This window comes from Elephantulus edwardii, unplaced genomic scaffold (assembly GCF_000299155.1).
Source record: "Elephantulus edwardii isolate Elephantulus edwardi_28Jun2011 unplaced genomic scaffold, EleEdw1.0 scaffold00295, whole genome shotgun sequence".
NCBI lineage: Eukaryota > Metazoa > Chordata > Mammalia > Macroscelidea > Macroscelididae > Elephantulus > Elephantulus edwardii.
Genome location: NW_006400045.1, coordinates 2,601,287 through 2,614,305, shown reverse-complemented (window position 1 = coordinate 2,614,305; position 13,019 = coordinate 2,601,287). Strand labels below are relative to the sequence as shown.

The 13,019-nt window shown below is 36.9% G+C and overlaps 1 protein-coding gene across 1 annotated transcript; it reads right to left on the bottom strand.

Moving 5' to 3' along the window:
* Nucleotides 1-2,469: 2,469 nt before the first annotated feature.
* On the bottom strand, nt 2,470-10,187 carry LOC102867680 (eukaryotic translation initiation factor 1-like). The gene is made up of 3 exons (XM_006900763.1): nt 10,155-10,187; nt 9,142-9,482; nt 2,470-2,695 (listed from the first exon to the last, which is right to left on the bottom strand). The coding sequence occupies exons 1-3, from the start codon at nt 10,185-10,187 to the stop codon at nt 2,470-2,472; spliced, it is 600 nt and encodes a 199-aa protein (XP_006900825.1).
* Between the last annotated feature and the right edge of the window lie 2,832 nt (nt 10,188-13,019).

Sequence of the window (13,019 nt, the reverse complement as noted above, 5' to 3'; positions counted from 1 at the left end):
TTTCTCAAATCTGTAAATATAGATTTCATCATCAATTATATCTCACTATCAAGAATACTTGGAAACTCGGGTGGCATCCACTTCCTAAATGACATGCCCCTGGAAACTCTATGAAATTGCTAAATGATGATAGTTATAAGAAAGGCTTCAGGCCTTTTATTCATAGAGTTACTATGAGTTGTGCTCGACTGGACAGCAATCAACAACAACAACAAATCAAGAATACATAAACCTCACCACTGGGCCAATAGACAACATTAAGAATGATGTGCAGAAAGATTGAAATGCTCTAATATTCAAGAAATAAAAATTCATGTTGCACTTTGAAAATCTGCTAAAAAGTGCTTCTTTAAAGTGCTGAAAAGCAAGGATATCAGCTTAAAGACTACAGTGTCCCTGAGCCAAGATCTGGCATTTTTAATTATTTCCTATGCATCTGAAAATAGGACAATGACAATGACAGAGAATTAATGCTTTTGAATTGTGGTGGTATTAAAGAGAATTCAATAATCTATGGACTTAAATAAGGACAAACAATCTTTTTGAAATAAGTATAGTCCGGGTGCTCGTTGGAGGCAAAAAATAGTGAACCTTAGTCTCACATACTTTGAGCATATTTTAGGAGGAGTCAGTCCTTGGAGAGAGACATCATGCTAAGAAAGGTAGAGAGTCAAGAAAATAGAATAAGACCCTCAACTAGATGGTTAATTGTGACAAAGAGTGGAGCATGGCACGGATTGTGAGAATGGTGCAGGGCAGAGCAAGGTGTTTATCTGCTATTCATAATGTTATGAGTTATTGACATTTAACAATTAGTGTGTGTGTAAAATATGTGTATATGTATGTGTATGTGTATGTATATGTATATGTATATGTATATGCATATAATGTGTTTGCAGCACACAAACATATACATATGTTGCTGTTAAAGTAATGTGCCACAGTTTGAACACACTCATAGCTGACCCTTCAATGAGTTTTCAAAGGCTGTAAATTACACAGGGGAATTGCTTATCCTCCTTCTTTGGAGCAGTTGGTGAATTTGAACAGCTTGGTTATGGGTTGACAGTAAAATTCCTTATCAACTAGGTCACTTGAGTATTTCTATAAACATTCTTGTTGGTTTCAGGTGCTGTCAAATAAGTATAGTCTATGGAAACCCTATGAACAACATATCTGAACCTAGTTCTATCCTGTGACATCCTCATAATCTCAGACCAGAAAAGAAATATATAATCTCTGATAAGTTTATATAAATATATATATAACCAAAATATATATATAAACACACATATCTGTGTGTGTATGTGTGTGTATTGAATTATTTCCTTTCAAAAGTATTTTACTGTAAATATTAATAGGATAATTCTTGTATCAGTAATATGTTATAGCTTTAAATTGAAAAGAATTCTAATAGACATTTTCACACACATATCAAAATAGTCAATAAACTAAGTACAGAATAATCACATTATTTGTATTTGACAATTTGTTCCATTTTATTTTCCACATTTTTCTTTAATTAGTATTTCCTCCACCTTTTCTTCTGTTTATATCTATACAGAAAATGTTCTTGTTGTTATGTGCCATCAAGTCACCTGTGACTCATAGCGACTCTATGTACTGCATCTCTGAGGCCTGCCTTGTACTGATCTAACCTCACTGATTCTGATACAACTACCCTCATGACCCGATCAAGTGCACCTTAATCTCCAGGCTGACATTGTTACTCTTCAATACTTTTGAAAGCAGACTTTCCCCATGTAATTTACATTTTAATATCCTGGCTGCTGATACCAAGAGTATTGATTGTGAAGCCAAGCAAACTAAAGCTGTTAAAAATCTCAATCTCTTCCTCACCTATCATGATGTGCCAGTCGGCCTAATTTTGCCAATATTGCCTCAGTTATTGTATCAATCCATTTCATCCAAGGTCTTCCTCTCTTATGCTGTCCTTTCACCCTTTTGAGCATGACGTCCTTCTCCAAGGATCAGTTTCTCTTGACCATGTGCCCAAAGTAAGTGAGGCGGAGCTTTAAAATCCTAGCCTCAAAGGAAAGACTTGGTTTCACTCTCTCCAAGATAGATGTATTTGTTTTCTTGGCAGTAGATTGGATGTTCAAGACTCCTCTCTAGCACCACAACTTAAGGGTATTGATTGTTCTTCGGTCATCCTTAGTCATTGTCCAGCTTTCTGATGCATAGCAAGTAAGTGCGAAGATCATGGCCTGGATCAGGCACACCTTAGTCTCTGGACAGAAATCGTTGCTTTACAGCACTCTGGAGATGTCCTTGACAGCAGATTTTCCCAGCGCAATTCATCTTTTGATTCAGTGACTGTTAGTGCAAAGAGCGTATACAAATAAAAATGATGAACTTAAAAATGGTACAATTTTGTTTAATAAAACTAAGCTTGTGATCAAATTATCAGGAGTACCTTTTAAAAAATGTTTATTTTTTCCTTTTTGTTCAAATAAGGATTAAAATAAAAGGCACAATCGCAGAGTGCGGAGTTGAGGAGCCCTGGGCGGAGATCTTGTCTGTCTGGAACTCGGTGGCCACGGTTACCTGCCCTCCAGAGCTTCCCCCAGGACGAGGTAGGGCCGGCGGGCGGGAAGCTGGTCCAGGCACCGGGCTCGATCTTCCGGGAGTCAAAGCTGGCGCCTTGGGTGCCGTTTTGGTTTGCGGTGGAAAACTACAATAATTTGAAAAAAAAAAAAAAATTAACGGCGGTGCAAATAAATGTGATTAAAACCTGAAAAAACATGCACATTTGGTTGATTGGTCTCTTAGTCTCTTCAAGAACTTTCGCTCTCCAAATACTGTTAAACTATCCATTCATTGATGATTTTGAGAAATTTTGTTTATAGAATCTTCAGTTTTGATGATCTCATAATCATTAAAATAACCCAACAGCATGCTCTCCTATGGCTCATATGCCTTTCTATAAGGTAGGTAGGTTATAGTAGAGGTGGTTAATTTACAAGTTTAATTATTTTTGCAATAATAGAATACAGGTGATGCTTTGTACTTTCTCTTGCATCATATCAAAGGATATATGACTAGTGGTTTTAGGTTTTCTGATTCTAACATTTGTCAATAAACTTTGAGGATGTTGGTATAAACTACTATAAATTCCTCATATTTTTCTTTGGTCTACTAGATGGTAGTTGAAGCTCAACATAAAGAAAATAAAGAGTTTCACCACTAGGCTGATTGGCAGCATCATGATAGATGATGAAGAAATTGAGATTGCAAACAGCTTTAGTTTGCTTGGCTCCATAATCAACACACTTGGTACCAGCAGCCAGGAATTTAAAATATTATTTCATTCAGAAAATCTGTTGTCAGAGACCTCTCCAAAGTACTGAAGAGTAATGATGTCAGTCTGGAGACTAAGGCACATGTGATTCAGGTCATGGTCTTTGTAATTACTTGTTATGCATCATGAAGCTGGACAATGACTAGGGATGATAGAAGAATTGTTGCCTTTTACCTATAGTGCTGGAGAAGAGTTGAATATACCAGGAAGTTTCAGGAGAACCAACAGGTAGATCCTGAAGAAGGTGAAACCGGTTGCTTCTTGGAGGCAAAAATTCTGAAGCTCCATTTGATGTATTTGGGCCATATTGCAAGGAGGGAGCAGTCCTTGGAGAGGGACATCATGCTTGGAAGGTTGGAGGGACAACGCAAGAGAGAAAGACCCTGACTGAAATGGATTGAGTCAATGACTAGGGTAATGACGGTAAGTGTGTCAGAGACAATAAGGTTGGCTCAGAATAGAGCAAGGTTCAATGTTGCTGTACATAAGGTCATAATGGGTCACAGGTGACTTGACTGCACATAACAACAACAATTATCATATTTCTCGTCCTATGAAAGTATGACCAAAGTATCTTAGACAAAATATTACCATATTTGCCTCTAAGTAGCTCTCTGCACTCCCTTAATGACAGCTTTAATGTAACAATGACTTATTTATTACAAAAGATCAGTCTTTAAATTGAAGAAAATTAAGTAAACTCTTTAAAACTCTTTAGATTGAAGAAAATTAAGTAAATTCATAGTGGTCATAGGATGAAGCCATAGACCATACTTTTAATTTACACACATTCACTAGTTAAAAAGAGAAAGTTCAGTTAAATAATTTTGGAGAATTTTTTTTTATAGCAATATGTTTATAACTTTGACTTTCTTGCCTTCTGTTGATTCTAGCCAATGGGCCACACTAATATGGGATCAGAAACAAAGTGAGAGAGGTCAGAGTATTTACCTTTGTTCTTCATTCCTTTGCTGTTGATATTTCTTTCAGGTGCTGGTCTGCTAAATATGGTTTCTGTCAAGCTGCTTCTCACAGCTCTAAACCCTCTTTGAATGTCATCAACATATTTTTTCCTTTATTTTCACTAGTCTTAATTTTATTCTGGCATTGTTAGTTTCTATTGTTGTTGTTATATGCCAGTGAGTAGCTTATGACTCGTAGTGACCCTGTGTACAACAGCTCTGAACCCCGCTTTCCTGTACCAATCTTATTGTCTCTTACATTCAAGGGTCTTCCTCTTTTATGCTGTCCCTCCACCCTCCCAAACATGATGTCCCTCTCCAAGTACTGGTCACTCCTTCCAACATGCCCAAAGTATGTCAGAAGAACCTTCAGATCCTTGCTGCCAAGGAGCAACCTGGTTTCACCCTCTCTAGGACCAAACTGTTTGTTCTCCTTGCAGTCCATAGTATAATTCAATAGTTACAGGGTGTTTAAATAAGTATAAGCCTACTTTACATCTTCTTGTTGATAGTAGATTCCACTGAGCAGTTTCCTACTTTTATCAACCCTACATACACCAGAAGGGGTTCAGATCCTGTCCTGTCAGATTTTGCAATTTCCTTACAACCTCTGTATGTTTTTCATTGCTTACATCTCTGCAATAAGTGTAGAGCCAGAAAAGAGTATATAAAAGAGTATATTTTAATATGGCTGAACAAGATAACTGTCTCAATAAAATCCATAAAATATATATCAACTTCTTTGAAAGTATGTCGGATTTTATTCTTATTAAAGTGTGTATTATAACACTTCTGAGAATAATAAATTAGCTCAAAGGATAATTCAGACCACTTGATTAAAGACAATGGTATTTGATGCAGAATATAATTCAGTTAAGGAATATGTGAGTTCTTCCTGATTTAGGAAGAATACAATTACCTTCACTAATGTACAAGCATAGTTTAATTCTGCCATAGTAACATTATGTTGTAAATATATTGTTGATCTTGTCAACTAGTCTTCATAAAGTCACACGTTGTGGGTGATACTTAGCTGACGACCACACCAAATGATTATATCAAGACTCAGTTTAATTTCTAGCATGCTATGTTACTGTGCTAGACTGTCCTGATAGATGTTTTTACAGCCGGAAAATCACCATGTGTTTTGGTTATCGAGTATTAAAAGATCATATAGAACTGAAGTATGCATCTCTGATTATTTAAATTTATTTGAATTACTGATGTGCAGTGTTACAAGTTTGGAAAATCATAAGTCACAGCAAGGTCATAGGTTTACTTAATTTAAATAGTGGCCTTTTGATATGGGCTGCTGAGGGTAGCAAAATGGAAGTGCTCTCTGCTTAATTACCATCTATGTGGTGTTATGGCTAATAACATTACATGCACCCTTACACCTCATGAGATTTAATCCTCTTCTCAGATGGCGTTTTTATGTTTGAATTACTTTGACTACTTCAACCAGATTGCAAAAGCCTGGGGCAGAGACCAAGTTATCTTCTAAGTCAATACAGAGCACAGCCTATTGTCACTGTATTACAAATGATTCAAGAGTACAACTTTGTAGAGCTTCTTGCTTTATCGACATTAGCTAAATAATGAAAGCAATACCGAAGGGACTAAAATAGATACTTGCTATGATGTTCTTAGTTTCTCTTGACTGAAACCATTACAAATGTTTTCCCTTTACTCTGTGTGTGTGTTTTGACTGAGTGTTTAGGGTACAGCACAGTTTTCTTTCACAGTACTGTCTGCTTCACGCTGTTATTTTTTCCTCCTTGTTTTAGGGAGTGAAGCTTTTGGCTCACAAGTTCTCAGTCTTCCTATTCAACAGCTGTCCCTCTTCTTTAACACCCGCTAGAGAACGGAGCTTGAAGGGAAATATTTTATCTTAATAAATGGATAAATCTGTCTGAGACATGGAGATATTCCCCATACACAAGCCACAATCTAGAAATGAATGGGTTATTGTAATTTGCAATTGTCCTTGAAAATTAATAGCATGCAATTAATAATATACTAATTCATTTTATTCTCAGTTCCATATAGTATTGGTTTGAGTTTTCTGCTAGATTTTCCCTTTTGGAAATGATTAAAAATAAATTCTTACTGTTGAGAACTTTCAAATAAGAGGTAATTTGATATATTGGGTCAAATCAGGGCTAAAGAACAGAGATGAACTTTATTTATATATTTATTGTGCAAATTGAGGCATTTCACTTAAATGTGATGGGCACTGCCCACTGGAAAATGGAGCTAATTTGGCCTTGTTTGTAGGTGTTCATTTAAGAATTTTCCTCCACACAAGACTGACAAAGCATATAATTCTAGGAGACAGAAATTGCTAACAAGTCTACTTTACTTGACTGATTTGTAAACAAACGTAAACTATATGGGATGCTCTGTCACTGTAGATGTTAGGAATGTATGTCTCTGCTTTGGGGTTATTTGTTTCAAATGGGAGTTGCATGTTGTTCAAAACAAAACCGCACATTTCTGCTTAAAATCATTATCCTGTTGTTGTTGTTAAGTGCTGTTGAGTGGTAGGTTGTATGAAGGAAAGTCCTCAACACTTATGTGACTTTCATCCTCTCTCCAGGTTCATAGGGTTTCTGGAAGCGAACTATTATGGAAGTAGATTCTACTCCTGCTTCCAAAAATCATGATAAGTAAGTAAATATTTACATTTATAAATGGATGATGTTTACAAAATGGTCTGGTGTCTGGCAGTTCTGTGTTTGTTATTAAATGCACAGAATTCCTCTTAAAATTTTTGGCTTTCAGATCACAACTCATCAATATTTTCAGTCTCCCTTATTCAGAAGAATATATCTTTCTTCTTAATGTTAACTGCTGTTAATTTGACTCCCCACACTTGGTGAGTTTGCACACTATGCCTTACATAGGGTTTTCATTGAATGATATTTTTTGAAAGTAGATCACTAGTAGGGAAATACTTAAAATATATAAGGACAAATAAAACATTCTTACTCGTCAACAAAACAAACACCAACTATAAATACATGGAACTGAGAGTTATCGCATTACTTAAGCTAGTGGTCAAATACTAAATGTAAGATACTGCAACTATCCTACCTGTATAATTTGGCATTTATGAGCTTATTATTCCATTGTCATTATCTCTCATATACTTCAGTGCGTTTCTGTAGGTCTCCTGTCTACCCATGTCATTAGGGGTCTTCCCCTCTTTTGCTGAACTGCCATCTTTCCAAACATAAGACCAAGATTCAAATCTGTTATTTATAGTGTTGCTGTAAGTTGTACTTGATGTAATTTTAAGACAGCCTTCTAAAACTGGCAGAGTATAGCATGGTAAGACTAAAGTACTTACTTTGGAGATGTGATCCAACTTTGAATCAATTGCCAGTATATTGTCCTACATTTATTATAGCTACTGTACATGGATTAAGGAACAGAGGAGGCAGTTATATATTGGTTTTTGGTGTAATGTGCTTTCTAATTTGAATCAACTCATAACAGAAGCTCCAGTGGCTTGTCAGTAGCTATAAATAGCACAGAAGGAGATCTTGCATCTCTCTCCTGAGAAGCAGATGATGATTTCAAACTGCTTGTATTTGGGTTGTTAGTACATCGTCCTACTCATTAGGATACCAGAGCTCTCCTATTACTTAGATATCCTAGTTTGTAGTGCACTTTAGAGCATTTCTACCAGGGAACATTGTTCCACTGAATAGCTGTTGGGTGATCATTTGTGGGTTTCTAGAAGTTTGCTTTTGTTAAGTGTCATCAAGTTGAGTACAACTCTTAGTGACCCTATGAAAAAAAAGCTGAACCCTGCTCTATCCTGTGCCGTCCTCACAGTTCCTGACACACAAGAGCCCATTCCAGCAGTCACCATATCAATCCACCTGGTTCTTACTCTCCTTTGCTGACCATCCACACTTCCCAGCTTCTTGTCCTTCTCCAAGGAATAACAGCCCCCAGCAACATATCCAAAGAATGTGAGGCAAAGCCTCATGATTCTTGCCTCCAACGAGCACTATGGCTGCACCCTCTCCAAGACATATCTTTTCATTCTCTTGGCCATTCAAGGGATGTTTAATCCTCTTCTCCAACGCCACAGCTCAAAAGAATGAATTATTTTTCGGTCATCCTTATTCATTGTCCAGGTCTCGGGTGCATAGCTAGTAATTGGGAAGATTAAGGCCTGAATCAGACACTCCTTACTCTTCAAATTGACATCACTACTTCTCAATAATTTGGGAAGGACCCTAACTGCAGATTTTTCTAGTGCAATGTGTCTTCTTCTTTCCTGACTGCTAGTACCAAGGGTGTTAATTGTGGATCCAAGCAGTTGACAGTTTCAATCTCCTCTCCATCCACCATGATGCTGCTTAGTGGTACTGTGGTAAGAATCTTTGTTTTCTAGAATGAAGATTGTAGAAGGGTACGTGTGCTTTATTGACCATGTAAAAGCTTTTAACTCTGTGAATCATAAGTTATAGATAATATTGAGAATATTGGGAATTCTAGATCACATAATTGTTCTATTTCAAATTTGTGCAAGAAGTTGTGCAAACATGTACAAGAAACAGTTGTTTGAATGGAATAAGGGACACTATATAATTTAAAATCACAAAAGTTGTATAACAGAGTTATATTCTTTTCAACACCTATTGGATCTATTTTCTTCTTTTCTCTTTTCAGTTTATTGCATGAAAGTGTTACACTAGTCCAAGTTAAAAGTGGACTAGAAATGTTTACATTATATAAGCTGTGAAGTTTTAAACTTGTGACAAGGGACAGAAGGGAAATTTTCTACTCATTGCAAGGAAACCCTCAGTTAAGCTTCAGTGAGCCACAAGCACTTTAAACCCATGAACCTTGAGCTGGTCGTCCTTAGCCAGTCCAATCTCCACAATGAACTGGCATATGTTCTTGCACTGGTAACCCTGTAGCTGAATTACTTCTCTGTATTCTGGATGCTCAATGACAGTACCATTGCAGGCAAACTTCTTCTTAAACGCCTTCACTCGTTTCTCTTTATCGTAATCATCAGCAATCCTTTGGACAGTTGTAAGGGTCTTCCTGCCATTTCTCTGCTGAATTCTTATATAGATATAATCATCAGTCCCAGCAGGAAGCAGGTCATCACCCTTACTTGCATCAACAAAGGGGTGAAAAGAGTGGAGATTCTGGGTAGCGGATATACAATACTATTCCTCGGTGGAAACGGCCTATGGAAGGTGGTGGTGGGAGAAGGCGGGCAGTGGGGACTGAGTGTCGGGAAGCGAGGAGGCTCGAGGAGGAGGCAGCTGAGTCCTCAGCAGTGGCTCAGTGATTTAGGCCTGGATCTATTTCCTAAGCAAATAATTCAAGGGGTAACACTATATGAGGAAGAATGTGGCATCAGAATTTAAGATAGACATCAATAGTCTTATGTTATGAATATGGCATAATCTTATTTCTGGGAAACATAGACCTACAACACTTACTGAAGATCATCTAGGAAGACAACTTTCAATTTGGCACACACTTCACCATCAAGAAAATCAGAATCTTTACCACTGCACCAATAGAGAACGTCATGATATATGGAGAAAATACTGAAGTTCTCAAGGATTTAAGTTTACTTGGGTCCACAGCAAGCACAAAACAATTATGAAAACAAAGAAAGAGTTGCACTGCTCAAATCTATTGTCATAGACCTCTTTAAAATCCTAAAGAGCAAGAGTATCTGGTTAAAGTCTTAGATGTACTTTACACAGTTTATAGTTGTTTAAACTGTTTTATATTTATGTGAGAGTTGGACAATAAGGCTTGCACCCAGAGCAATGGAGCAGTAGTGGCAGAGTGGGAGCAGGGCAGCTGGAATTTGAGTGAGGTACTTTGTGAGGAACACTGATGTTTGGCTGGTCCATGGGGGACCCCTTTAGATCAAGCAGAAGGGAGTGAGACAGTTGGAGCTTGAGTGAGGTGGCAGACCCAGTTCTCAAAGGGAAAACCAGGATTGTCTGGTTTTCTGTTCAGGTCTCTGCACATGCCTACCCTGTGTGTGTCCCTGTGCTCTGCCTTATGTCTCCCCTTGTCCAGTCAATTATCTATCTTTAGCCCAGAGAAGCTTAGACTGGCCTAGCTACAGCAGTTGTCTGATAGAGGAAGCTGCTTTCACAGGACATTCTCTCCCAAACTGAAGCAAATTTTCCCCTGAGTCAGAAGTTCAGAAAGAAACACAGGCAGGGTAGCTTCCCCACCCTTTTCTGAAGCAGTCACTTCAGATCAAGAACCTACTATCTCCTCAGGCAGAAAAACACTACCACAGCAATGTCACATAAGAAGCAAGCTACCTTATGCCATACACAAAGCAAGATGTCACCCCCACAAAAATAACATATTATGAATGGATTTTCTGAATCCGGAAAGGCTGATGGAAATTTCTGACAGAGAATTTAAAAGAACAATGACTTAATATTTTCACTGGTTGAAATACAAACTTGAAGAATTACAGGACATGGGGTGTAGGGGGTGTGGGGGGCAGATTTTATACCAATGAAGGAAATTTTCTTTTACTTTTCAAAGAGAAGAGTGAACTGGGGGTGGGGGTTGGAGTGGGCAGGGAGAAAAGTGCAACAATGAATGAATGGAAATCCAAAATCTCTGTAAATGTTCATTACAATTAATAATAATAATAATAAATAATAATAAAAGAAAAAATAATTACAGGACACTGTGAGCAAAAACCAGGAGTAGTTTTTAAAAATAACAACAAAAAACACAATCCAAAACAATGCAGAGAAACCAGGTGAGGTATACAAGAAACCAAAATCTAAAATATAAGGACCAATATTTCAGATGCTATCAGCATGATGGAGGGACACATGAACAGAGTTGAAGAAATGGAACACAGAATGAGTGAAAGAGAAGATAGAATTGTCACCATTGTTATGCTAGAACAAAAAGTAGAATAAAAAAGGAAGGAGAAAGAAGAAAACCTAAGAATAATGTGGGACACCATCAAGATAAATAACATGCATATGATCCAAATCTCAGAGCAGGATAAAGCAAGTTAAGGCACCAAAAAAGTTGTGGAAAAATTACTAAAAGAAAACTTTCCAGGCAAAATGAAGAATGAGAAAATATATATTCAAGAAACTGAGTGAACACAAGTAGAATAGTCCCCAAAAGAAATATATCAAGGCATTTCATAGTCAAATTTGCCAGAACCAAAAATAAGGAGAAAATTCTGAAGTGGCTAGGGAGAAACAAAGAGTAACTATAAGTGAGAGCAAATAAGATTAACTGCCAATTTCTCAACAGAAACCATGCGAGCAAGAAGACAGTGGAATGACATATATCAAACACTCAAAAAACACAACAGTCAAGCAAGAATATTGTACCCAGAAAATTGTGTATCAGATATTAAGGAGAGGTCAAGATATACTCAGAAAAAACCCAAAAAAAACAAACCCACAAAAAAACCCCACACAAAACAAAACAAAAACAACAACCCAGAATGTAAGGGAGTTTGTAAAAATAAGATCAGTGTTGCAGGAAACACTGAGAGACATCCTTCTGAGAGGTGCTACAGGAAGTAGGATGTACCAAAATAATTAGCAACAATACCAAAAAGAACTCAACAAAATGTCAATAAAACTTTGCCTTTCAATACTCACATTAATGTGAATTTTTTAAATGCAGCACTGAAGAGAAAAAGAGTAGCAGATTAGATAAAAATCCAAAATCCATCAATATGCTGTCTACAAGAGACACACCTAAAACGTGAAGATAAATAAAGAAATAAAAGGATGAGAAAAATATATCAAGCAAATAGCAAGCAGAGTAGAGCAGGTGTAGTGATATTAATCTATTATTTTAAAAAATTTCAATGTAAAAACATCACAAAGGGCAAGGAAATTCACTACAATGGAAAACTATGCTGCATTGAAAAACAAGGAACTCATGAAATATTATACAAAATGGGTGACCCTGGAGGACATTATTCTCAGGAAATATATCAGTCACAAAAGGACAAATACTGCATAATGCCACTGTTATAAAATAGGACTGACATTGGAGTTGGGGGAAAACTAAGAAGAGAGGTGATTAATGACGTACACTGCATTGAAACAGATGAGGGAGAGAACTGTTTAAAAGGAGTATATAATTAGGTATTATTTGCATGATAAGAGTCTAGAATAAGAGCTGCATAGTAAAGTGGACTGAGGTGGGGGTTGGGGAGAGGGTGTTGTAAAACAAGATAGATTTTTTTTTCTTTTTTCAAAGAGATAAGTGAACTGGAGGGGAGCAGTGGAGAGGGAGTAATATGTGCAACAATGAATGAATGGGAAAAAATAAAGTATATAAAAAAGAAAGTTGGGCAATGAATAAGGAAGAAGACTGCATAAGAATTGGTGCCTTTGAATTGTGGTGTGGCTAATAAGACTATGGAATATACCAAAAGGACAAATAAATCTATCTTGGAGATACTATAACCAGGGTGTTCTTTTGAGGAAAAGATAGTGGTGAAACTTTCTCTTAAATACTTTGATCACTTGCAAAAGTTGAAATTCAACAATAGAGAAGAAATCTGCCAAGGTAATGAAACATCACAAGACTGTAATGATGGGAGTTAACATGGTAAATGTGAGGATGGTTAACAATAGGTTTCAATCTATTGTTCATAGAGTGGCTATGACTCATAGCCAACTCAACAGCACATAATAACAACGATGACAATAGCACAGTTTTTGTTT

Coding starts and splice junctions, on each gene's coding strand:
- LOC102867680 (XM_006900763.1), bottom strand. CDS start 10,187: ATGGACCAGCCAAACATCAGTGTTCCTCACAAA. Junction 9,483..10,154: donor ACATCAGTGTTCCTCACAAA/GTACCTCACTCA, acceptor ACCGAGGAATAG/TATTGTATATCCGCTACCCA. Junction 2,696..9,141: donor GACCAGCTCAAGGTTCATGG/GTTTAAAGTGCT, acceptor AAATTATTGTAG/TTTTCCACCGCAAACCAAAA.